The 27,638-nt window shown below is 46.5% G+C and overlaps 2 protein-coding genes across 2 annotated transcripts in view; both read right to left on the minus strand.

Moving 5' to 3' along the window:
- LOC134611143 (acyl-CoA dehydrogenase family member 11-like) overlaps positions 1–27,638 on the minus strand; it is a 382,909-nt gene that overhangs the window by 351,481 nt on the left and 3,790 nt on the right. The gene's annotated exons all lie outside the window — the stretch shown is intronic.
- LOC134611144 (acyl-CoA dehydrogenase family member 11-like) overlaps positions 1–27,638 on the minus strand; it is a 144,554-nt gene that overhangs the window by 113,108 nt on the left and 3,808 nt on the right. The window contains exon 2 of the mRNA XM_063454743.1: positions 9,826–10,105. Within this exon, the coding sequence (XP_063310813.1) occupies positions 9,826–10,023 (198 nt within the window). The 5' untranslated portion in view covers positions 10,024–10,105. The remainder of the gene's footprint in view (positions 1–9,825; positions 10,106–27,638) is intronic.

Here is a 27,638-nt window from a genome sequence, read left to right on the forward strand (position 1 = left end):
AGCAATCTGTCTGCTGACATCATCAGAAGTGTTGTTCTGAGCCTATCACAATGCTTCCCCATAGGGCCGCCTTCAGGGGGTGACAACCATACCCGAGGGGCCCTATATCTTCAGGGGCCCGGTCAGCGCTGCGGGCATGTAACTGCACGACCGGACCACTGGCAGCCATTTTGAATAGTTTGGCATGGTTAGTTTCAAGGTTAGTTTTCAAGGCTTAATAACTTCACATTTTATTAAGACCAACATGTAGGCTAGTTGCTACAATGTTTAATTCAACAGGAATCTATGGTTCCGCTGACGCACACTTTCTTCTAACAAAGCACAAAGCATTCTTTAAGTCAATTTTTATGAGGCCTTTGAGATTATTTTATATGAGGCCTAATAATTCTACAACATATGTATGTATGTATGTTTGTCAGTATGTGAGTATGTATGTGTGTCAGTATGTGAGTATGTATGTACGTCAGTGTGTGTGTGTGTGTGTGTGTGTGTATCTGTATCTGTGTATGTGTCTATATGTGTGTATGTCTGTTTCAGTATTTGTGTATCTTTCTGTGTCTGTGTCCTTTTGTGTCTGTGTGTGTGTGTATTTGTCAGGATCGGGACAGGGATCCAACACGCAGAGTACAAACAGTAGCCAGATACGTATACCGGACCTTAGAATGGCCGGACTAACGTAAGTAGTACAGTATAGAATGGTCAAAGACAAGCCGAGGTCGAGGGTAACAGAAGACAGGTAAGCGAGAGACAAGCCGAATCAAGGGTAACAGAGATAAGCAGAGTAAGGTAAACAAGCCAGGTCAAAACCAAAAGGGATAATAGAATACACAAGCACTGAGTGACTAGAACAAGATAGAACCACGACAGGGCAATGAGCTAATGAAAGAAGCTCTGTTAAATACCCTGTTCAGAGCAGTAACCACGCCTCCAAGGCGTCCTGATTGGTCCTGCAGCCATTGACTGACAGGTTGTTCCGGGGGAGTGTCCTGATGACTACTTCCTGCCTAGATGCTGTAAAAGGCAGTCACTCCCTCGCGGCCGGCCTAGCATGACCGGATAGACCGCGGGGAAGGGAGCCATCAGACCGTCTGGATGGAGGAACAGCTAAGTCTCTACCTCTTTCGGAGGTAGAGACCACAGGTACCCTGACAGTACCCCCCCTCTCAGATACGCCCACCGGGCGGAATGAACCGGGACGAGATGGGAAGCGAGAGTGATACGCCCTGCGGAGACGGGGAGCATGAACATCCTCCTGAGGTACCCAACTCCTCTCCTCAGGACCATATCCCTTCCAATCAACCAGATATTGTACTCTCCCCCGGGAGATTCGAGAATCAATAATAGAGTTAACCTCATACTCCTCCTGACCCTCCACCTGAACGGGGCGAGGAGGGGCTATTGTGGAGGAAAATCTGTTACATATGAGTGGTTTCAGCAATGAAACGTGAAACGAGTTCGGGATGCGTAAGGTATTAGGAAGAGCTAAACGATACGCAACTGGATTGATACGGGTCAGCACCCTGTAGGGTCCAATATAACGAGGAGCGAACTTCATGGAGGGCACTTTTAAACGGATGTTCCTCGTGCTCAGCCATACCCTATCACCTGGAACAAAGACCGGAGCCGCCCTTCTACGTTTATCAGCGTGTTTCTTGACCAACATAGAGTTGTGCACAAGGATTTGTCGAGTTTGATCCCACAACTTCCTCAAATTGGCAACATGAACATCAACCGACGGCACCCCCTGGGAAGGGGAATCCGAAGGAAGAATAGACGGATGAAAACCATAATTCATGAAGAAGGGGCTTGAATGAGTAGAATCGCAAACGAGATTGTTGTGTGCAAACTCCGCCCAAGGAATCAAACCGACCCAATCATCCTGGTGTTCAGAAACAAAGCATCGTAAATATTGTTCGATTTTCTGGTTGGTACGTTCAGCAGCTCCGTTAGACTGAGGATGATAGGCAGAAGAAAAGTTTAATTTAATACCAAGTTGAGAGCAGAAGGACCTCCAAAAGCGGGAAACAAATTGGGAGCCTCTGTCCGATACAATTTGAGAGGGTATCCCATGTAGGCGAAAAATCTCCTTAGCGAATATCTCTGCCAATTCGGGAGAAGACGGGAGTTTAGGCAGGGGAATGAAGTGTGCCATCTTAGTAAACCTGTCAACCACGGTGAGGATAACAGTCTGTCTTTTAGAGATAGGTAGATCGACAATAAAGTCCATGGCCAAACAGGACCATGGTTTTTCTGGAACCTCCAAGGGGTGCAGGAATCCACATGGAAGCATATGGGGTTGTTTGGTTTTAGTACAAACTTCACATGCAGCGATGAACTCCTCAATATCCCTCCGTAAAGCAGGCCACCAGAAGTCCTTAGAGATCAACGTGTAAGTTTTGCGAATACCAGGATGTCCCGCCATCTTGCTATTATGTAAACACTGTAAAAGTTCCAGTTGAAGAGCAGGAGGAACGAAATGACGGCCCGCAGGAGTCTGTTTAGGTGCTAGATGTTGCAACTTAATGATCTCGGCCAGTAATGGAGAATGAATCCTGAGATTCGTATTAGCAATGATATTGCATTTCGGAACTATAGAAGAAAGAACTGGTTCAGGTACAGTAGAAGGTTCATATTGGCGAGATAATGCATCGGCTTTAGAGTTTTTAGAACCAGGTCTGTAAGTCAGTACATAATTGAAGTGAGTCAGGAATAAGGACCAACGAGCTTGTCTAGAGGATAAGCGCTTAGCCTCCCCAATATAGGACTTTTGTATAAGTTATAAGTTTTTGTGGTCCGTCAAAATCGTAATAGGGTGTAGGGTCCCCTCCAACAAATGTCTCCACTCCTTTAAGGCTTTAATGACTGCTAACAGTTCCCTTTCCCCGATGTCATATCTGCTCTCAGGCCCAGAAAATTTCTTAGAGAAAAAACCACAAGGGTGTAACGGTTTATCCACCCCTAACCTTTGAGACAGAACAGCCCCAACTGCTGTCTCAGAGGCATCTCGAGCAAGGAAGGCAGAGTCGTATCAGGATGGACTAGAATGGGAGCCGAGGCAAAAAGTTCCTTGAGAGTCTTGAAAGCACCAAGAGCTTCCTTAGACCAGAACTTAGTATCAGCCCCTTGTTTGGTCATATTGGTAATAGGCGCAATGATAGAGGAGTATCCTTTAATGAAGCGCCTATAGTAGTTGGAAAAACCAATAAACCTTTGGATAGCCTTGAGTCCTTTGGGCAAAGGCCAGTCTAAAATAGATTGGAGTTTTACAGGATCCATTTTAAAACCCTCCCCAGAAATCACGTATCCAAGAAAGTCTACCTGAGACTGATCAAAACTGCACTTTTCCAATTTGCAATATAGACCATGTTGCAGCAGCTTGTGTAATACCTTTCTGACCTGTCTATGGTGAGTCTCAATCTCCTTAGAGTGTATTAGTATGTCGTCCAGGTAAACAATAACACAATCATGCTGAAACTCCCTAAGTACCTCATTAATCAAATCTTGAAATACTGCAGGAGCATTGCATAGTCCAAATGGCATAACAGTGTATTCGTAATGGCCATACCGGGTATTGAATGCCGTCATCCACTCGTGACCTTGCTGGTTCTCACCAAATTGTAAGCCCCTCTGAGATCTAACTTGGTGAAGATTTTGGAGCCCTTAAGACGATCAAATAACTCGGTAATCAGTTGGATAGGATAGGCATTTCTGACAGTTATTTTATTCAAGCCTCGGTAATCGATACAAGGTCTCAGCGTGCCATCCTTCTTCTTAATGAAAAAGAACCCAGCCCCGGCCGGAGAAGAAGACCTCCTGATGAATCCCTTTTCTAAATTCTCCCGAATATACTCCTCTAGAACCGAGTTTTCCTGAACAGACAAAGGATATACATGGCCCCTCGGAGGCATAGTGCCGGGTAGCAGCTTAATCTTACAGTCAAATGACCTGTGTGGAGGCAAAGAATCGGCATTCTTCTTGTCAAACACTGCCCTTAAGTCTAGGTAAAGGTCTGGTATTTGTCTTTCTGTGGACTGAGTAGGATTCTCCGGTATGTTAATATTAGCTAATGGAGAAACCTTGCACAAACACCGATCCTGGCAGCCCTGGCCCCACGAGAGTATCTCTCCTAACTCCCAATCGATAATAGGGTTATGTTTTTTCAACCATGGGTACCCCAGAACTATGGGAACGGAAGGAGACGAAATGAGCAGAAGAGATAAATTCTCCACGTGTAGGATACCAACATTTAAATCAATGGATACGGTCTCACGAAAGATAACAGGGTCTAGTAGTGGTCTACCATCTATGGCCTCAACGGCCAAAGGTGTCTCCCTTAGCTGGGATGGAAAATTGTTCTTACTAGCAAAGGCTTGGTCGATAAAATTCTCAGCAGCACCGGAATCTATCAATGCCATAGCCCTTACTACTTCCTTCCCCCAAGTTAAGGAAACTGGTAGCAGAAGCCTGTGATCCTTATAATTAGGAGTAGAGGACAAAATAGAAACACCCAAGGCCTGTCCTCTAGAGGGACTTAGGTGCGAGCGTTTCCCGGGCGGTTAGAACAGTTCGAGAGTAAATGACCCTTGGCTCCACAATACATACACAAACCCTCTCTTCTCCTGTGCTGTCTTTCCTCCTCAGAGAGGCGGGTATACCCTTTCTGCATAGGTTCAGTAAGCAAAGATATCGTGGAGTCAGGACTTGGAAAAGCAGGAGCTAACCTAAAAGAAGGTCTCTGGTTCCTCTCTCGAGTGTTCTGTCTCTCTCTTAGACGTTCATCTATACAAGAGATGAACGAAATTAAATCCTCTAAATTCTCAGGGAGTTCTCTGGTAGCAACCTCATCAAGGATTACATCAGATAGGCCATTCAAAAATACATCCATATACGCCTGCTCATTCCACTTGATTTCTGCCGCCAGAGACCTGAACTCTAGTGCATAATCCACCAGTGTTCGGTTCTCCTGTCTCAGGCGCAACAGTAATCTGGCTGCATTAACCTTTCTACCTGGAGGGTCAAATGTTCTTCTAAAAGCAGCTACAAATGCGTTATAGTTATAAACTAATGGGTTATCGTTCTCCCATAGTGGGTTGGCCCATCTCAGAGCTTTCTCAATGAGTAGGGTGATAATAAATCCTACTTTTGCCCTATCTGTAGGATAAGAGCGAGGTTGCAATTCAAAGTGGATACTAATTTGGTTTAAGAAACCACGACACTTCTCAGGAGCCCCACCATAGCGTACTGGGGGGGTAATGCGAGAAGAAGCACCCACTGTGGCTACCTCTAGACCTGAACAGACAGGAGAAACAGGGGTATTACGTATCTCCTCTGGTGGGTTATTGGCACAAGCTAATAGAGCCTGTAGCGCAAGCGCCATCTGATCCATTCTGTGATCCATGGCTTCAAACCTAGGATCAGGAGCAGCCAGCTGACTGTTTGTACTTGCAGGATCCATTGGCCCTGTCGTAATGTCAGGATCGGGACAGGGATCCAACACGCAGAGTACAAACAGTAGCCAGATACGTATACCGGACCTTAGAATGGCCGGACTAACGTAAGTAGTACAGTATAGAATGGTCAAAGACAAGCCGAGGTCGAGGGTAACAGAAGACAGGTAAGCGAGAGACAAGCCGAATCAAGGGTAACAGAGATAAGCAGAGTAAGGTAAACAAGCCAGGTCAAAACCAAAAGGGATAATAGAATACACAAGCACTGAGTGACTAGAACAAGCTAGAACCACGACAGGGCAATGAGCTAATGAAAGAAGCTCTGTTAAATACCCTGTTCAGAGCAGTAACCACGCCTCCAAGGCGTCCTGATTGGTCCTGCAGCCATTGACTGACAGGTTGTTCCGGGGGAGTGTCCTGATGACTACTTCCTGCCTAGATGCTGTAAAAGGCAGTCACTCCCTCGCGGCCGGCCTAGCATGACCGGATAGACCGCGGGGAAGGGAGCCATCAGACCGTCTGGATGGAGGAACAGCTAAGTCTCTACCTCTTTCAGAGGTAGAGACCACAGGTACCCTGACAGTATTCCTGTGGGAGGGATTTGGAGGCGGGCACACGGGGGCCCAGACCTTGAGCTGTGTTAGGGGCCCCACAATTTCTGATGGCAGCCCTGTGCTTCTCCATAGGACTGGCGGAGACTGACAAAGAGGCAGATCAGGGGCAGAGCCAGCATGGTTCAAACAAAGCCCTGGCCAATCAGCATCTCCTCAGAGAGATGAATTGAATCAATGAATCTCTATGAGGAAAGTTCAGTGCCTGCATGCAGAGGGAGGAGATACTGAATGTTTGGATGCATTTTAGGCAGCCATGAACCAGGAAGGATCTCTAACAGCTATCTGAGGAGTGGCCAGTGAAGTTATCACTAAGCTGCAATGTAAACACTGCATTTTCTCTGAAAAGACAGGGTTGACAGAAAAAATCCTGAAGGTAAGGATTCTACTCACCAGAACAAATTCAGCAAGCTGTAGTTGTTCTTGTGACTATAGTGTCCCTTTAAATAAATGTAGAGACCCCTGGACATTAGTAACTCCAATGGCCATTAAATGCAAGCCCACCTGCCACGTCAAGGCAAACCTCTTATGTGGATTTTACACTAACAATTCACCTTGCTTGCCTCAGGCAAAAAAGTCTAATGAGACAGAGGGGTATTTTTTTGTTTTTTTTAAACCCCTATATACTTGTTAACCCTTAATAGGGAACACAGACAGGTTATATGTGAATATAGGGTGCAATATATTTAGTCCACATTACATTATTACATTAAGCCAGTTGCCTTACCACATTATTGATGCACAGTTAGAATAGGTACATGCGTCACCATTATTTTATACCTTTCATTGCCCAATGTTTCAGTAAAGTTTGGCAATTAATGAGGAAAATACTAAGCTGAAAACTACACAAAATTTAGTAAGGAAGTAAAGCTTCATCAAGTATTATAGTTGCTGCTGATTGTGCAGATTGCAGTAGTCTGGATGCTCCACAAATGCATTTAATCTACATTTGAAGGTTAATGTGTTGAAATCTAAAAGCAATTCTTGATGGTCACATTTATAAAAATAAAATAAAATCTATATATAGACATCTGTTGGTTTCAGGAAAGATTTTAAATAAAAAAAAAAAAAAGCTCTCTCTGCTACTGCGTCCTCCATTCATCCCTGTACAGATATAACAGAAATTGAAACTGGTCATGCATTCCTAGCAATTCTCACCTAGCAAAAGCCAGGTGAGAATATACAATTTGCCCATCCTTGCAAGGTTGTGTTTGTGCATTTGAATGTAAGCATGTTTTTGTATAGACTCTATATGTGTGCATGTAGGGGTGTATTTGCATGTACTGTTGCCTTTGGAATGCAGAGGTGTACATGTGTTTAGGGTTTGCATTCAAATGCAGGGTTGTGTTTGTGTTACGGTACACCCCGGTATAAAAGGGGTTAATACCGCTGAGGACGTTCCCTTTCCGAATGAAGAAGCAGCTAACAGCAGTTCCAATTAGCCGAACAGGAACCATACGAAATCCTTCACGAACCAAATAGCCGAACAAGTAAATCATACGAATCCAATACCCCCAAGTATGAGACCAAGCTCCGTATTGAGGGTTAAGGAGAGACCTGGTTTATTGAGGGCTACCTGCCCGGTATTTATGCAGGTCTCCCACCTGGTGGACACTCCCTTGGGGGACCAGATGGAAGACTGGGACAATATGGATACAGTAGCCAATCACAGTGGCACAAGCATAAACACTCCCCTTTGGTGTAGATAAACCCTCCTCTCTAGCCTAGAGATAATTGGGAAGTAATCCAATTATCTCCATGGATAGAGGCTAAACTCCATTTTGTACCTGAACATAAAAATACAATAAAATCAATAACTTTAAATTCCACATTCAACGTATCCCCAGATAGCTGGGATCTGAGCGCACATTATTACCGAATGCCACTCAGATCCTATGCATACAGTTCAATCGCCATGGAGCCAAAGTCTTTCACATTGTCTTTCGGTATACGACCTGGCTCCATGGGATGGTGCGTCTATTCGTGCCGGAAAGTACAGAACGGACCGACGTTCGTGCGGCTTCAGCGGTGTTCGTGAAAAATAGTGTCCGTTTTCAGTTCCATAGTTTGGGCGCCGAATACCGCTGGCCGTTCGGGACTTTAAAATGACCGCCGCCACGTGGGAGTTACACGAACAACGACCTCCAACATTCACCAATTAAGTTGCGGTTAACAGCAGCTTCTGGGAGGTCAATTGATGGAAACACTCCAGTTCCCAGGTGGTCCATTGTTCGGTAGTTTATTCAGTAGTTTGTGAAATAAGTGAACGGAGGGTACGGACAGGCAATTAACCGAAAGATAGACAAAGGCAACGGAATAGAAGCATAGTTCAAAGACAGAGGGGTCTGTCACAGTTTGTATGTAGTGTTGGCTTTTAAATGCAGGTGTGCTTTTGTGTGTAGTGTTGGTGTTTGAATGAAGGGGTGTTTGTATGTATTGTTTGTGTTTGTGTTTGAATTCTGTGGTGTGTTTAAATGTAATATTGGATTTGAAATGCGGATATACATTTATGTGCATGTACATAATTTTGGAGTTTGAATGCAGAGGTGTGTTTGGGTGTAATATTTCTGTTCGATTGCAGGTTGTGTTGGTGTTTGATTGCGTGGATGTATGCGCATACATCTCTTAGATGCCATCTGCCTTATACTGGAAACCTGCTTCAATCTAACACTTGGCTATACATATTAGATAATTATAGATAGATGATCTATTGCATGAGTGCAGGGGATCTAAAATTGAAAAAGCTGCTGGATTATGACATGCATTTCAGAGCGGAGTGCCAGCAGACCTTTCACTTTTTAATGGTCATTTGGATTAATATATCCTTGTAGTTATCAATAGATTTACATTAAATGTTGAAGTCAATGGATCCTTCTTTCAGCCTGGTCCAACTACACAATGAGGCGGTGCCTCCTTTACGGTTATATATGCGGACTATACCTAGAGCCTGGTCTTTTGGGCTCTAAACAAGGTGAGCCGCACATTTGTATTTGTGCATATTGACTCCCTTGTTTATGATAACACACCATTGGTTGTATTGAGTTTCTTTTTGCTGAGATATTAACTTCTGAGGAATGAAGAGATAGAGAGTCATCTTAAAACATTGTTATTTAAGCCTATCCATTTCCCCATTCATAATATTGTAAAGCGCTGCGGAATTAGTTGGCGATATATAAATACTACTACTACTACTCTATCACTGCGAGTGTGCCAATTTTAATTCCTCCTCACTATTCACATATCCACAGAGTCACACTATATTTAATGTTTCCTCTTTATTTGAGTATATCTTATTTGGAATACTTAATATTGACCAAATTGTGGAGGAGTAAGAATCATTGTTGAGAGCTCCACTTAAACCCTGGTGTTGGCCGAGTGTCATCTTGTCACTCAGTTATATTCTATACATGTGCTGTTTGAACACTAGTGCTTTAGCAGCTCACGCTATACACTATATTCATTATTTTAGGCGCCAGGAAGTCAAACCCCCCCCCTCCCCAAAAAAATATAATGTAAGTTAATAGGATATATAAAATGTATTTAGCCTGCCCTATTCTTGTCCTTGTCGATGGGCTTGGTTTTATTATTAATTTTGCACAAATGTGTATCAATAGGTGAGGAAATCACCTACAATGTTCTCAACTAGCCTTTTGCTTGGATGTACCTCCCCAAGCAAGTTCCCTTTTATTGTCCATTTGAAGTGTTGTGGTATGCACATAGAATATGGCATTAATGTGTGTTATTTCAAAAAAATTGGCAGTGCCTACCACTGGAGGAAGATGCCTCTTCAGATAGCTTTGGAGCATGACATCCTCGAGAAACTGGTTCCCCAATTTTGGCCTTTCCTGGAAAAAGTTTCCAATCATTGCACGAGAGAAGGGCATCTTCAGTTTTTCCAGGACCGCCTGTTGCTGAGAGTCCGCTGCATTGGCCATGGCTGGAAACAGGGCACTCTTGCTACCCATGGAATGTACAGGTTGATGTAGCAAATTCCTGCACCACAATTTGGCAGATATCTGACCCAGTAGAAATGTGCTTATTTACATCCTGCAAAAGAATGCAAGCTGTGATTTAGTTTCATCTTTAGTAAAATGTTTGATCACTTTGCCTTTTTTACTATTAAGAAATGTGGTGGATGTGTGTGGCAAATCTAGCCACTTATAGAACCGAACTATATATTTCACCAAACTGTATATTTCTTTTGCTGTTAACCGTATTGTGTAATGTATGCGGCATTCGGTGTTACAGCACACGTATACCGCTAGTGTTCAGTCTGATTATCCACGAACAGTGAATCACCGCACTATTCGTGGAATAAGCAAAGTACCGAATGGGAGACCACCCATAGCAGGTCGTGTGTCTCCAATTAGGTACTTTGCAACAATGTATCTGTGTTAATTGCGGTCTGTTGCGGGTGGCCGCCATTCGTGTACTGAACACGAGGCGGTGGCCATCTTTGTTCGTGGAAAGCCAGCGGGGTTTTGTCGTTGACTGCCTGGAACTAAATTCGGCTACTCGGCAACACAAGCCCCGCTGGACTTCCCAGCCGTTCGGGGGTTTTCCGTTTTTGGGACTTTTATTCCCTTAGTTCATACAATCGTTTAAACTAAGTGGTCCTGATACGGGAAAATGAACCGTGTTCGGTTATTTGTGCTGGGATCTGAGCGCAAGTTCCCTTAACTGTGCACCCAGGTCCCAGCTATGTAATAAAGGGTTTAGTAGCTGTCTAGCATGAATATTATGTCGGTTATGGATTTTAATATAAAAACTGTATTTCCCTTTACCAAGGGATAATCCCATTAGCAATGCATTCTGGGTTAATTATCTCCTTGGTACAGCAGTGTATGATGGGCATTCTGGCTGTAAAACTCAGTCCCCTATGTAGTCCCCTACTGGACAAACCCTGCATGGTGACTCGGTGAACCCCTTACAATTGTAACCACATAAATACTGTGCCTGTGATTAAAAACCTCAGTTGACCTCCAAGCTATGTGTCGTCTAGTTCTTGGGAGAAAGGGATTGTAACTACGCTACCTGCATTTTACCTACACTTTACCTGCTTCATCCTGTCTACCAGCGGAGATACCGTGGATAATACTACTACTCCGCTACAATGTGGTTTTAATAAGAAACCCAAATACAAAAACATTGCTACTAATTATATATGCAGTCCATAGATATTTGGAACGTTACACTGATATTTATCGTCTGGGTTCTTCTGGATTGAACAGGAAAGGGACAAAGAAAACACAATACGGTTACTACACCATGCTCAGCTATAATCTGAAGGCCTTACAATTTGTTTGGCTGCCTCTCCTCCTAACACAATATGCTTGCACAAATTCCCCCCCTCCCATCCCTAGGCACGCACAAACAAATATAATTGCAAGGCAAATCTTGACATGCTCATGATATTCACTGTCATGCCCAGCAAGCATAATTCATTGTCATGTGATTTGTGTAGTGCATACGTGAATTGATCACATAGTAGAGGTGAAAAAAAATAGCAACAATATAGTACAAAAGTACATGCAAAAATGTCTTACAGAAACACAGTACTGAATTAATGATGATAGTAATACTCATAGTATAGGAATATAAAACCCAACTCAGATAATATCATAAAAAGGTAAATCCACAATACCAGAAATGGAATAAAAAAATATAAAGTAATACGTCCACAATAACGGGATAATATGATATAAGTCCATGAAAGGCTAGAAACAAAATAGTGAATAATAAGTCTAAAATGGTAGGGAAAAAAATGAAAAAATGCAGATACAAATAAAAATATGAATGACACATCTATGTCTTGTTGATATCTTGTTTGCCATCTCCTCACAGGTTTTAGTATGATATATATCCATACCTATTATTAAATTTTGCACTTTTGTTATTCTTTGTTTCTCCATGTTGATATATTTAAATCTTTTGTGTAATAATTTAAGCTTTGCAAGGTTGCATAGTAAGAATAATTGTCTTTTCCCAGAAGTTTAGGGGGCCAATTCCTCCACATTTGCAAAGAAATGTGTGTTGTGGATAGAAAATGAAAGGATCACTATAGGGTCAGGAACACAAACCATATATTCCTGACCCTATAGTGTTAAAACCACTATCTAGCCCCCCTGGGCCACTCATGCCTCCATAAATATAGCAAAATCTTACTGTATTCAAGCCTGAAGCTGTAGCTCTGCATGCTGTTTGCCTCAGAAAAACAAGCTGTCTACTGACATCAGCAGAAGTGGTGGCCTGATCCAATCACAGTGCTTCCCCATAGGATTGGCTGAGACTGACAAGAAGGCAGATCAGGGGCAGAACCAGCATGATTCAAACACATCCCTGGCCAATCAGCATCTCCTCATAGAGATGAATTAAATCAGTGAATCTCTATGAGGAAAGTTCAGTGTCTGCATGCAGAGGGAGGAGATACTGAATGTTTGGATGTATTTTCGGCAGCCATGACCCAGGAAGGATCTCTAACAACCATCGGAGGAGTGGCCAGTGAAGTTATCACTAGGCTGTAATGTAAACACTGCTTTTTCTCTGAAAAGACAGTGTTTACAGCAAAAAGACTGAAGGTAATGATTCTACTCACCAGAACAAATTCAATAAGCTGTAGTTGTTCTGGTGATTATGGTGTCCCTTTAAGATTGGCAGGTTGGACACTATGCGTTATCCAGATAAGGTCCAATCTCTCATTGTGTGGGACACTGGATTGTTCTAATGTATGCCATAATGGTATGGTAGTCTGTCTATTAGTGCCGCTGTTTGTGCAAGTATAGATGCTGTATAATATTTCTGGATATGCGGTACTCCCAACCCACCCTCTGTTTTACAGCTTATTGTGTTCAGTGATATCCTTGGGGGTTTACGTTTCCATATATGTGCATTTATAGTTGTCTGAAAATTTGTTATAAATTGATTTAGGGATCATTATTGGTATAGTTCAAAAATAAGATATGCACATTTAAACGGAGTTAATCCATTCAACACATGAGGTAGTGCCCAGCGCTTTAATGTACATCTGGTAGTAGTGTTTGCTATGGTTATTTTTAATCATAACCTGCTTCGACGCTGAAAGCTGGATCCACAGATATTTTATGGAATTCTTTCTACACTCAAAAGAGTATTCCGCTTCCAGCCTCCGAACAGTTGACTGTTGCATATTTATAGGTAAAGCTTGGGTTTTGACAATATTGTTTTTATAATATGACACTGTGCCATATTCCTTCAGTAAATCCATCAGTGGCAATATTTCTTTATATGGATTTGTTAGTATTATCAATACATCATCCGCAAATAAAGCCACGTTTTGGTGTCCCATATAAGTGTTTAATCCAGTTATTTGGTCTCGCTTATTTATCTTATATGCTAAGGGTTCAAGGGTCATGATAAAAATGAATAAAGAGAGGTCAGGGCTCGAGTCCTGCAGGAACGCGTGGGAACGGCGTTCCTGCACTTTTTCCACAGCAGGAACGCCGTTCCCATTACTAGTCCTGCAGGACCCAGGGCTGGCACAAGCGGCTGCGAGAGCAGGGGGAGCACAAATCCGAATCCCCTGCCTCTGACTGGGGACTCGGATTTCTAAACTCACCTCTCCCCCTGCAGTCAGTGGAGTCGTCCAGCCTCTCCTGATGATGTCAGTAGGAGGGGGCGTGACTTTCTCTGCTCTTCTCACAGGACCGCTGGGGAGCAGAGGAAGCCACGCCCCCTCCTCCTGACATCATCAGGAGAGGCCGGCTTACTCCACTGACTGCAGGCTGCCGGTTCCAGATCCTGTCCCACCCCTCCTGGCCCAAGGTAAGCCTCAGGGAGGGGGGAAGGCACTTTAGGTTTTTTTTTTGTGTTTTTTTTTATCCCTTTCCTCAGTCCCTGTCCCCCTATTTAAGGCCCTGTCCCCCCTCCTCAGTTCCTGCCCCCCACCCTCAGTCCCTGTCCCCCTATTTAAGGCCCTGTCCCCCCTCCTCAGTCCCTGTCCCCCTATTTAAGGCCCTGTCCCCCCTCCTCAGTCCCTGTCTCCCTCCTTAGTCCTTTTCCCCAGTCCATGCCGCACTCCTCAAGCCCTATCCCCTTACTCAGTCCCTGTCCCCCTCCCCAGTCCCTGTCCCCCTATTTAAGGCCCTGTCCCCCCTCCTCAGTCCCTGTCTCCCTCCTTAGTCCTTTTCCCCAGTCCATGCCCCCCTCCTCAAGCCCTATCCCCTTACTCAGTCCCTGTCCCCCTCCCCAGTCCCTGTCCCCCTATTTAAGGCCCTGTCCCCCCTCCTCAGTCCCTGTCCCCCTCCTCAGTCCCTGTCCCCCTCCTCAGTCCCTGTCCCCCTCCTCAGTCCCTGTCCCCCTCCTCAGTCCCTGTCTCCCTCCTCAGTCCCTGTCTCCCTCCTCAGTCCCTGTCTCCCTCCTCAGTCCCTGTCTCCCTCCTCAGTCACTGTCTCCCTCCTCAGTCACTGTCTCCCTCAGTCCCTGTCCCCCTCCTAAGTCCCTTTCCCGAGTCCCTGTCCCCCTATTTAAGGCCCTGTCCCGTTACGCAGTCCCTGTCTCCCTCCTCAGTCCCTGTCCCTTTCCTCAGCCCCTGCCCCCCTCCTCAAGCCCTGTCCCCCCTCCTCAAGCCCTGTCCCCTTACTCAGTCCCTGTCTCCCTCCTCAGTCCCTGCCCCCCTCCTCAAGCCCTGTCTCCCTCCTCAGTCCTTGCCCCCCTCCTCAGTCCCTGTCCCTTTCCTCAGTCTCTGTCCCTTTCCTCAGTCTCTGTCCCTTTCCTCAGTCTCTGTCCCTTTCCTCAGTCTCTGTCCCCCTCCTCAAGCCCTGTCCCCCTCCTCAAGCCCTGTCCCCCTCCTCAAGCCCTGTCCCCCTCCTCAAGCCCTGTCCCCCTCCTCAAGCCCTGTCCCCCTACTCAGTCCCTGTCTCCCTCCTCAGTTCCTGTCTCCCTTCTCAGTCCCTGTCTCCCTCCTCAGTCCCTGTCTCCCTCCTCAGTCCCTGTCTCCCTCCTCAGTCCCTGTCTCCCTCCTCAGTCCCTGTCTCCCTCCTCAGTCACTGTCTCCCTCCTCAGTCACTGTCTCCCTCAGTCCCTGTCCCCCTCCTAAGTCCCTGTCCCCCTATTTAAGGCCCTGTCCCCCCTCCTCAGTTCCTGCCCCCCTCCTCAGTCCCTGTCCCCCTCCTCAGTCCCTGTCCCCCTCCTCAGTCCCTGTCCCCCTCCTCAGTCCCTGTCCCCCTCCTCAGTCCCTGTCCCCCTCCTCAGTCCCTGTCTCCCTCCTCAGTCCCTGTCTCCCTCCTCAGTCCCTGTCTCCCTCCTCAGTCCCTGTCTCCCTCCTCAGTCCCTGTCTCCCTCCTCAGTCACTGTCTCCCTCCTCAGTCACTGTCTCCCTCAGTCCCTGTCCCCCTCCTAAGTCCCTTTCCCGAGTCCCTGTCCCCCTATTTAAGGCCCTGTCCCGTTACGCAGTCCCTGTCTCCCTCCTCAGTCCCTGTCCCTTTCCTCAGCCCCTGCCCCCCTCCTCAAGCCCTGTCCCCCCTCCTCAAGCCCTGTCCCCTTACTCAGTCCCTGTCTCCCTCCTCAGTCCCTGCCCCCCTCCTCAAGCCCTGTCTCCCTCCTCAGTCCTTGCCCCCCTCCTCAGTCCCTGTCCCTTTCCTCAGTCTCTGTCCCTTTCCTCAGTCTCTGTCCCTTTCCTCAGTCTCTGTCCCTTTCCTCAGTCTCTGTCCCCCTCCTCAAGCCCTGTCCCCCTCCTCAAGCCCTGTCCCCCTCCTCAAGCCCTGTCCCCCTCCTCAAGCCCTGTCCCCCTACTCAGTCCCTGTCTCCCTCCTCAGTCCCTGTCTTCTTACTCAGGCCCTGTCCCCCTCCTCAGCCCCTGCTCCCTTCATCAGCTCCTGTCCCCCTCCTCAGCCTCTGTCCCCCTCCTCAGCCCATGGCCCCTTCCTCAGCCCATGCCCCCCTCCTCCTAAGCTCCTGTCCCTCTTCCTCAGCCCTGCCACCTTACTCAGCCCATGGCCCCTTCCTCAACCCATGCCCCCCCCCTCCTCCTAAGCTCTTGTCCCTTTTCCACAGCACTGTCACCTTACTCAGCCCCTGTCCACCTTACTCAGCCCCTGTCCACCTTACTCAGCCCCTTTCCACCTTACTCAGCCCAGTGCTCTTACTCAGCCCCTGCATACGAGCATCAGCCCCTGTCCCCCTCCTCAGTCCCTGCCCCTCTTCTTCAACCCAGCCCCTCTTCCTCAGCCCCTGCCCCTCTTCCTCAGCCCCTGTCCCTCTTCCTCAGCCCCTGCCCCTCTTCCTCAGCCCCTGCCCCTCTTCCTCAGCCCCTGCCCCTCTTCCTCAGCCCCTCTTCCTCAGCCCCTGCCCCTCTTCCTCAGCCCCTGCCCCTCTTCCTCAGCCCCTGCCCCTCTTCCTCAGCCCCTGCCCCTCTTCCTCAGCCCCTGTCCCTCTTCCTCAGCCCCTGTCCCTCTTCCTCAGCCCCTGTCCCTTTCCTCAGCCCCTGTCCCTTTCCTCAGCCCCTGTCCCCCTCCTCAGCCCCTCAGTTCCTGTCCCTTTCCTCAGCCCCTATCCCTTACCTCAGCCCATGTCCCCTTCCTCAGCCCATGCCCCCCCCCCCCCCCCACCCTCCTAAGCTCCTGTCCCTCTTCCTCAGCTCCTGTCCCCCTCCTCAGCCCCGTGCCCTTACTCAGTCCCTGCATACATGCGTATAATTTTTTTGGGGGGAGGGGGAGGGTGGGGGGCGGGGTGTGGATCTGGATCTGGGGTGAGTTCCTGCACTTTTTTACCCAGGACATGACCCCTGAGAGAGGTGGCAACCCTGTCTTGTATCGTTAGAGAGGCAGACTGTTCATGACAAAAATCCTGAGTTTATAACTCAGCTGTTGGGTTTGTATATAGGGAAAGAATACTTAAAATTTATTTAGGAGTTGGAATATATCCAGCACCTTCCCAATATATTGCCAATGTAGATGATCAAACGCCTTTTCCGCGTCAAGTTCCATCAATAGTCCCTCAGTTTTTTGTCTTTTCATTATTTCCAATATATCTATAAATCTACGGGTATTGTCCCCCACCTGTATATCTGGCACAAAACCTACTTATTCTGCCCCTTTCAAATAGTGGTTTCAATCTTAGTGCCATAGCTTTTTCAAACAATTTTATATCTGCATTAAGCAGTGATATGGGTCTTTGATTAACCCTTTCAGGTCCGGCCTGTTTTAACGATGTTGTACGTTAAGGGCCAGGGCTCTTTTAACACTTTTGTGGTGTTTGTGTTTAGCTGTAATTTTCCTCTCGCTCATTTACTGTTGCCATACAAGCAGTGGCGTACATACCAGGGTCGCAGGGGTCGCGGCTGCGACCGGGCCCGGCCCACCAGGGGGCCCGGCCGCCCTGCGACCCAGGTATGTACCCACAGGGCCAGCTTTTTCTGCTGGGGGGCCCAGGAGCCGGCCACCTCCGGGCCCCCCGAGGCTGGCCCTGCTGTCACCCTGCTGGCTGGCGGGCGCGCGAGGGAGCACTGTCCCCTGGGTGCTCCCTCTTCAGCTCCCTCGCCCACCGCACTGAAACCGGAGCCGGAAGATGACGTCATCTTCCGGCTCCGGCATCAGTACGCGGCGCGCGAGGGAGCTGAAGAGGGAGCACCCAGGGGACAGTGCTCCCTCGCGCGCCCGCCAGCCAGCAGGGTGACAGTCTGGCCAGCAACACCACTGGACCCCAGGGAATACCCCCAGCTCTCCCACAGGTAAGGAGGCTGGGGGGATTAAATAAAAAAAAAACGTTTGAGTGTGTTAGTGTTAGTGAGTGTGTGTGTTAGTGAGTGTGTTAGTGTTAGTGAGTGTGTTAGTGTTAGTAAGTGTGTTAGTGTTAGTGAGTGTGTTAGTGAGTGTGTGTGTTAGTGAGTGTGTTAGTGTTAGTGAGTGTGTTAGTGTTAGTGTTAGTAAGTGTGTTAGTGTTAGTGAGTGTGTTAGTGAGTGTGTTAGTGTTAGTGAGTGTTAGTGTTAGTAAGTGTGTTAGTGTTAGTGAGTGTGTTAGTGAGTGTGTTAGTGTTAGTGAGTGTGTTAGTGTTAGTGAGTGTTAGTGAGTGTGTGTGTTAGTGTGTGTGTGTTAGTGTTAGTGAGTGTGTTAGTGTTAGTGAGTGTGTTAGTGAGTGAGTGTGTTAGTGTTAGTGAGTGTGTTAGTGTTAGTGAGTGTGTGTGTTAGTGTTAGAGTGTGTGTGTTAGTGTTAGTGAGTGTGTGTGTTAGTGTTAGTGAGTGTGTTAGTGTTAGTGAGTGTGTGTGTTAGTGAGTGTGTTAGTGAGTGTGTGTGTTAGTGAGTGTGTTAGTGTAATTGAGTGTGTGTGTTACTGAGTATGTTTGTGTGCGTCTGTCACTGAGTGTGTGTCTGTCAGTAAATGTCTGCGTCTGTTCATGAGAGTGTGTGTGTGTGTGTCTTAAGCACTTACCTTTCTCCAGCGCCGGACTCCCTTAACGCTGGGGATCTCTCCGTCCCCATCCGCCTCTCAGCTCCGAATGCACAAAATCCGAATGCACAAAATCCTCTAGCGGCTGTCAATGAGACAGCCACTAGAGGCCGGATTAACCCTCAGTGAAACATAGCAGTTTCTCTGAAACTGCTATGTTTTCAGCTGCAGGGTTAAAACTAGAGAGACCTGGCACCCAGACCACTTAATTGAGCTGATGTGATCTGGGTGTCTGTAGTGGTCCTTTAAGTGTATGTGTTTATGCATGCACTGGCATACATACCGCGGTCGCACGGGTCGCAGCCCTGCGACCAGGTGCCCGCCGCCATGTGTTGCGGCCCCAGCCTGCGCAGAGTAAGCGCTCGCGCGGGGGGAGGAGGGGTCCCCGGACCAGTTTTCGCACCGGGGCCCCATGGGTTGTGTGTACGCCACTGCATACAAGTTATATATTGTTTTTTTCAGGACAAAAAGGGCTTTCTTTACATACCATTATTTGTATCATGTCATATAACTTACTTTAAAAAAAAAAAAAAAAAATGGTGAAAAATTGAAAAAAAAACATGTTTTTTGACTTTTGCTTGAAAAATCTTTTACTTACCTACGAAAGCTAATGAAAAAAACTGCTAAATAGATTCAAAATGTTGTCCTGAGTTTAAAAACACCAAGTGTTTACGTGCTTTTTTGCAAGTTATAGGGCTATAAGTACAAATAGGAAATTGCTGTTTCAAAATATATATTTTTAAAATGTATAATAGTGACATTGTAACACTATTATCTGTCATAAATCTCTGAATCACACCCCACATGTACATATTTTAAGTAGACAACCCAGGGCATTTAAAAAAATTTTATTCGCCACTTGGTCACAACCACTGGCCAAAGCTAGTGCTCATATTTGTTTGTGTGTGTAAAAAAGTAAAAAACTAAATTGAACGCTAATTTTGGCCAGTGTTTGTGACTAAGTGGCTACTAAAAAAAATTCTTGACATGCCCCATTTACAATACCTTGGGTTGTCTTCTTTTGCAAATAGTATGCCATCATGGGGGTAATTCTCATTCCTGGGCTACCATACGCTCTCAAAAGCAACGTAACCAAGCTGGCAATTTTCAATGTAAAAATATTTGACCCTGTAACTTTCACAAACACTATAAAATCTGTACATGGGGGGTACTGTTATACTCGGGAGACTTTGCTGATCACAAATATTAGTGTTTCAAAACAGTAAAACGTATCACAACAATTAAATCATAAGTAAATTGCTCTTTGTGTGTTAAAGATTTCACTGACAATATCATCGCTGTGATATGTTATACTGTTTTGAATCACTAATATTTGTGTTCAGCGAAGTCTCCAGAGTAAAACAGTACCCCCCATGTACAGGTTTTAGGGTGTCATAGAAAGTTACAGGGTAAAATACAGTGCTAGCAAATTCTCTGGACTTTCGGCCTGGGTTGTCAGGCAGGTCCCTCAAATTGCAATCAATACAATTACCGTATATACTCGAGTATAAGCCGACCCGAATATAAGCCGAGGCCCCTAATTTTTCCCCAAAAAACTGGGAAAACTTATTGACTCGAGTATAAGACTAGGGTGGGAAATGCAGCAGCTACTGGTAAATTTCTAAATAAAATTAGATCCTAAAAAAAATATATTAATTGAATATTTATTTACAGTGTGTGTATAATGAATGCAGTGTGTGCGTATGAGTGCAGCGTGTGTGTATGAGTGCAGCGTGTGTGTATGAGTGCAGTGTCTGTATGAGTGCAGCGTGTGTATGAGTGCAGCGTGTGTATGAGTGCAGCGTGTGTGTGTATGAATGTGTGTATGAATGCAGTGTATGAATGCAGTGTATGAATGCAGTGTGTGCAGGGCCGGTGCAAGGATATTTGCCCCCCCCATATGTCCTGACCTCCCCTCCTCCTCCCTCAGTGGTCCTTACCTCCCCACCCCCGTGTTCCTTCACCCCCCTCCCCCAGTGGTCCTGACTCACCCCTCCCCTAGTGGTCCTTACTTCCCCCTCCCCTCCCCTAGTGGTCCTTACTTCCCCCTCCCCTCCCCTAGTGGTCCTTACTTCCCCCTCCCCTCCCCTAGTGGTCCTTATCCCCCCCTCCCTCCCCTAGTGGTCCTTATCCCCCCCTCCCTCCCATAGTGGTCCTTATCCCCCTCCCTCCCATAGTGGTCCTTATCCCCCCCCTCCCTTCCTCCCATAGTGGTCCTTATCCCCCCCTCCCTCCCATAGTGTTCCTTTTCTCCCCCCCTCCCTCCCATAGTGGTCCTTATCCCACCCCCCTGCCTCCGATAGTGGTCCTTATCCCCCCCTCCCTTCCATAGTGGTATAGTGGTCCTTATCCCCCCCCCTCCCTCCCATAGTGGTCCTTATCCCCCCCCTCCCTCCCATAGTGGTCCTTATCCCCCCCTTCCCTCCCATAGTGGTCCTTATCCCCCCCTTCCCTCCCATAGTGGTCCTTATCCCCCCCCTTCCCTCCCATAGTGGTCCTTATCCCCCCCCTCCCTCCCATAGTGGTCCTTATCCCCCCCCTCCCTCCCATAGTGGTCCTTATCCCCCCCCTCCCTCCCATAGTGGTCCTTATCCCCCCCTCCCTCCCATAGTGGTCCTTATCCCCCCCCTCCCTCCCATAGCGGTCCTTATCCCCCCCCTCCCTCCCATAGCGGTCCTTATACCCCCCTCCCTCCCATAGTGGTCCTTATCCCCCTCCCTCCCATAGTGGTCCTTATCCCCCCCCTCCCTTCCTCCCATAGTGGTCCTTATCCCACCCCCTCCCTCCAATAGTGGTCCTTATCCCCCCCTCCCTCCCATAGCGGTCCTTATACCCCCCTCCCTCCCATAGTGGTCCTTATCCCACCCCCTCCCTCCCATAGTGGTCTTTATACCCCCCCCCCTCCCACAGTGGTCCTTATACCCCCTTTTTTTTATTCTTTTTTTTATTATTATTATTTATTTTTTTTATTATTATTTCTTATTTTATTTTTTTTTTCGTCCCCCCTCCCTGCTTGATATATGGCAGGGAGGGGGGCTCTCCTTCCCTGGTGGTCCAGTGGCAGTTCAGTGGGGGGGAGAGGGGGGCTGGCAGAGCTGTACTTACCTGTTCTGCAGCTCCTGTCAGCTCTCTCCTCCTCTGCGCCGTCCGTGCAGCTCCTTCTATCAGCTCACACTGTAAGTCTCGCGAGAGCCGCGGCTCTCGCGAGACTTACACTGGGAGCTGACCGAGGTGCTGAACGGACGGCGCGGAGGAGGAGAGAGCTGACAGGAGCTGCAGAACAGGTAAGTACAGCTCTGCCAGCCCCCCTCTCCCCCGGTCTGTATTATGGCAATGCAAATTGCCATAATACAGACTCTGACTCGAGTATAAGCCGAGTTGGGGTTTTTCAGCCCAAAAAATGGGCTGAAAAACTCGGCTTATACTCGAGTATATACGGTACTTAATTATTAAAAAATGTATATGCATATTTATATATTTGAAGTCTACGTGTATACTTATAGAATAATTTATGTAATTTTGTATATGGACATATGTATATTTTGTATTATTTATATATATATATATATACATACACACACACACACATAGATATATATACACAATTTCAGTCTAAGTGTATTTTGATATAAATATATATATTAATATCAAAATACAGTTAGAATAAAATTTCATATAGATAAATTTGTATTATTTTTAAAAAAATTTTAATTTAATTTACTTCTTATTTGTATTTTATAATATATATACACACACACACACACACACACACAATATACATACCGTAGTTATTATATATAATATATATTAATATAAAATTACACTTAGTATGACTATATATATATGATATGTAGACATATATTATATAAATAAAATATATATATATATATATTATATATATATACACACACACACACACACACACACACACACACATATATATACATATATATACACATACATACACATACATACACACATATATAATTATTTATTTTTATTAACATTAAATTTTTTATTTTATTTTTTACACATGCAGGGAGACTGCCTGTCAGCACAGGCAGTCCCCCTGCAGGCAGACACTTGGACACCTAGTGTGACCATGTGACCGCTCTGTTGAGCGATCACATGGCCCCAGGGGTCCTAATTCGCCATGGGGAGACTGCCTGGGTTGCAGGCAGTCTCCCCATGTCACGATTCGGGGAACCCAACACGCTAACACACACACACACACACAGAAAAGGTGCAGTACCGGACCTTAGAGTGGCCGGGCTAAGCACACACAGAATAGTCAGGAGACAAGCCGAGTAAGGGGAACCAGAAGACAGAATAACGAGAAACAAGCCGAAGTCAAAGGGTAGGAGAAAGTCACAAAGACAGATAAACAAGCCAGAGAGTACGTAACCAGAAACACAAGTTCAGTATCAATACTAGCAAGCAAAGACCACAACAGGGCAGGGAGGAACAGGAGAGGTAAGTATTTAAACCAGAAGGTTAATTTTGATTGGATAATTTCCAATCAGAATTAACAATCACACGTGGGCGATATCTAAACCTCCCAGTGTGATTGAGGCACTGTGCCTTTAACGCCGGGTCAGGTGACTGACCCCGGCGTGTAATATATTGGGCGGTCTCCCAGCGTGCAGCGTCATGCATGCTGCCGCTGGGAGACGTGGAGGAAGACGCGGGCGGCATCCGAGGCTGGAAGGATGCCGCTCGCCGAGCCCAGGAGGAGGAGGGGACCGCGGACGGCTGGAGGGTGAGTACCGCGAGCGGAGTGCAGCCTCCCCTCGCAGCCGCCCGCGGGATCCCGACACCCCACATCGGGAGCACGCGCGATCACCGCCGGGGGGAACGAAGGCGATCGGGTAAGTACATAATACCGTTGTGACGGTTCAGGACCGTCAGCGGTCGTCAAATGTAAAATGCAGATGACGGTCCTGAACCGTCAGCGGTCGCGAAGGGGTTAAACACATCTAGTGGTTTTTTTTCCTGATTTTGGCGGTGTAATTCTATTGGCTACCAACGTTTCCGGGTGCACCTCACCTGAATCTAGAATGCTGTAAAAGAGCCTGGTGCTTAAATTATATAACATGTTCATAATATGAGGCTAATTCGATAATTTGGGTCGGGTCTATCAATTTAGCCCCTTCTGAGTTTACCAAATAGGGGAATTTTGTTTGAGTTAACTTCTGTTTAAGTTGGGACGCAAATAATTTGCTCTCTTTATAATCCTGTGTATAATATTTAAATTTCGATTTTCTCAGGTTGCGTTCCGCCGTTACCTGTAATTCCAGATTTTCCAGTTTTTTTTTAAAACTCCTTACCTTCCTTATCTTAATATTCCCTGTCTAGTGATGTCCCGAACTATTCGCTGGCGAATAGTTCCCGGCGAACATAGCATGTTCGCGTTCGCCACCGTGGGCGAACACATGTGATGTTCTGTCCGCCCCTATTCATCATCATTGAGTAAACTTTGACCCTGTACTTCACTGTCAGCAGACATATTACAGCCAATCAGCAGCAGACCCTCCCACCTACTGGACAGCATACAATTTAGATTCATTCGGAAGCTGCAATCATTTTTTTTTTATTATTATTTTTATTTATTTTTATTCTAAATGCAAAACATTGGTATAGAGGGGAATATTCACTAAATGCCAAACGTTGGTATATATTTTCACTAAATGCCAACCATTGTTATATAGGGGAATATTCACTAAATGCCAAACATTGCTATATAAGGGAATATTCACTAAATACCAAACATTGTTATACAGGGGAATATTCACTAAATGTAAAACATTGTTATATGGGGGAATATTCACTAAATGACAAACATTGTTATAAAGGGGAATATAACAATGTTTGGCATTTAGTGAATATTCCCCTATATAACAATGTTTGGTATTTAGTGAATATTCCCCTGTTAACTAATTTGGTCACCACGGAATGTTCAGCCCCAGTATCAATCATAAAAGGACTTCTCATTCCCCCTATTGCTACATCGACCATAGGCTCCACTCGGCCAAGGGGGATGGAGCCCGGTCGGTATCAATAGTCCTCCATAACAGTGACAGCCAGACCCACAAAATCTCTATACTCTCTTTCTCTAGGTCTCTGCCTGGGTGGATAATATCTGTCCCCTTGAACACTTCCTCTATTATTCCCACTATTTCCTCCAAAACTTCCTCTTCCTCTGCCTCTATAGTTACCACCATGCCCTCCCCGCACTCTTCTCTCTTCTTGTCGGTCATTTTCATAATGCTCTTTCTGCGGGCATTCATTCCTCCAGTGTCCTTCCTCCCTACAGTATGCAGACTGATTCCTGCTTAGTGGTCCCCTACTCAAACTATTTTCAACTCTTCTATTCACCTCCCTTCCCGGTCTCTCTACACTTGCAATAGCTACCGCTAGCATATCTGCCTTCTTCCTCATTTTACGTTCTTCTTCCCTCTTTGTCTCTGTTTCTCTATTCATGTATACTTTATTCGCAATCTCCATCAACTGTGATATAGACATCCCTACAAATCCCTCTAACTTCTGTAATTTCCTTTTAATATCACCTTGGACTGACAAAGGCTGAATTAACCATTCGGGAATTCTCAGGAGCCTCTGGATTAAAAGGAGTATACAATCAGTAATCTTTCATAAAAGGCACTAGGTGACTCGTCAGGTTTCTGCAACACCTCAACTGTCTTTGACATATTAATTGCCTTTTTCCCTCCTGCCTTCATGCCAGCAATAATGGCTTCCCTATAAGCTCTTAAATGGGGCATATCAGCACCATTAATATTCCAGTTCAGGGAATGAGTGGGAGGAGACACTAGGGTAGGGGGAGTGGCAACACTGGCAACACCTTCTCTAGCCTTGGAGGAGGAGTAAGAGGGTGGTAGAGGAAGCTCAGACTCAGTGGGCGTATCTAAAATAGGTGGAGTTGCGACCCTGATGGACAGGCGAGTCCTGGCCACCATGAGGCGACATTGCTCCTCGTGGCATACTTTAATCCATTTGGGCAATCCTTCCACAACCTGTTTCCAACAATCAATGTACGGAAACTGATCGTAAAATTCAGGCCTACTAGATACAGCCACGTGTACACACTGCACTAGATTTGGATCAAGACTACCACGTGGGGGGCATGCGGTCCCCAAAATAGGCCATTCTCTGCTACACAATGTAGTCAGACGCTTTGGGGATAATTTTACCCCAAAATCACAAACATTGTATCCCTTTGCGAAATTGTTTAGCATACATGACAAGGGATCAACGAAAGGAGGTCCACACAGAAGTCCAGGCCCAAACTACCTGTATTAGACCGGCTGACTACCGAGCGTCTAATTTCCAATAAGCGGAGCGCCTTCGCTTCTTCCTTCCAATGGGAAGGGGCAGATTCCATACAACCAAACCAAGTACAAACCCCTTGTGGGCCTACCGCTCTAACCATATTAATCTTACCTCTTCGTTCCTGAACCTGGGCTTCACACTCATCGACGGGGCACCCCGGTCCTCACTGCGCAGAAGCCGATGATCTCCTGAACAAAAGGCCAGCGGTGCCGAGACGAAAGGAGGTGCTGCCGTAGAGAACGTTGGTAAAGATCTACCGTCTCACGTCTCTGTCTCAGCTACCAAGACGATGAGCTTCCAATGAGCCAATGCACCAGAGATGTAACCGTGGAAGCGTGCAGAAGACAAACACAGAGAGATGGACACAGGTATTCAGGAAGTAAGAGGCCTTTATTCATGTACCGATCGGGTCTCAGATGGACTAACGTTCCACAACAGATCTGAGCCCCGAACACATGGAGTACATTCCTTATATAGCACTATAGCTCCTCCCATAAATAGCTACACCCACACATACCCTTAACCAATCAATGGACAGAGTCTAGACTTGCTCATCTGGTCTAACCACGTGGCTCATCCGAAACAAAGGAGAAGGGAGTGTGATTTCAGTTCCTACATTCCTGCACATGCTCAGTACATTGATGACAGTATCTTAGCCAAGTGTCACTAACTAACTGATACTACAAACACATGTACCTACATATGCCACGTGTCAATCTTGGCCTACTAAACTTTTATTTTACTGGAATTCCATAACAGTACAGTTCCTGATTCAATTATCTCTCAAGCACAGAGGATGGATTCTATTGTTTGTGTATGGGAGTGTCTCACTGTTTTTATTGGTTTGTTCACTTTGTGTCCCTGTGCCCAACAAGGTCCACCTGGGTGTCACCCTTGTTGGGAAACTTGGATAAAGGCCAGTGTGTCTCCATTAAAATCATATCCCAGCTTACACTCCAAAACTCTGTGTCGACCTGTTATTGGAGGGAAAGAAGATTTACTCCTGTGTCTGCTGTTCCAGCTTGCAGGGGATTCAATGGGGAGAGTCCTTGTAAGGACTAGAGCTCCAAAGACTGAGTGTCGTCCAGTGCCTGGAGGTGTCTAGAGCTAATTCCCCATTCGGCTCCAGGAAAGAGCAGTTCCAGGGCCCCAATCAAGCCACGGCGACTGTGGGCAGAAGTGCAGTGGTTTGTCCCCTCTTCCAGCTAGGAAGCGGTCTTTGGCGGAGGTACCCAATATACAAAGTGTATTCCTGACACTATAGGTCTAAACAACCTTTGACACTGTTGATCATCAACAGCTTCTTCGCATTCTCAGTAATTTTGGTCTACAGGATACTGCTCGCTCTCCTGATGCTCCTCCTACCTCTCCCAGCGCTCTTTCAGTGTTTCTTTCTCTGACTCTGCCTCTTCCCCCCAACCACTCTCTGTCGGCGTCCCCCAAGGTTCTGTCCTAGGTCCCCTACTGTTCTCTATCTACACTGTTCTTCCTTCCAATGGGAAGGGGCAGATTCCATACAACCAAACCAAGTACAAACCCCTTGTGGGCCTACCGCTCTAACCATATTAATCTTACCTCTTCGTTCCTGAACCTGGGCTTCACACTCATCGACGGGGCACCCCGGTCCTCACTGCGCAGAAGCCGATGATCTCCTGAACAAAAGGCCAGCGGTGCCGAGACGAAAGGAGGTGCTGCCGTAGAGAACGTTGGTAAAGATCTACCGTCTCACGTCTCTGTCTCAGCTACCAAGACGATGAGCTTCCAATGAGCCAATGCACCAGAGATGTAACCGTGGAAGCGTGCAGAAGACA

This window comes from Pelobates fuscus, chromosome 5, assembly GCF_036172605.1.
Source record: "Pelobates fuscus isolate aPelFus1 chromosome 5, aPelFus1.pri, whole genome shotgun sequence".
Lineage (NCBI taxonomy): Eukaryota > Metazoa > Chordata > Amphibia > Anura > Pelobatidae > Pelobates > Pelobates fuscus.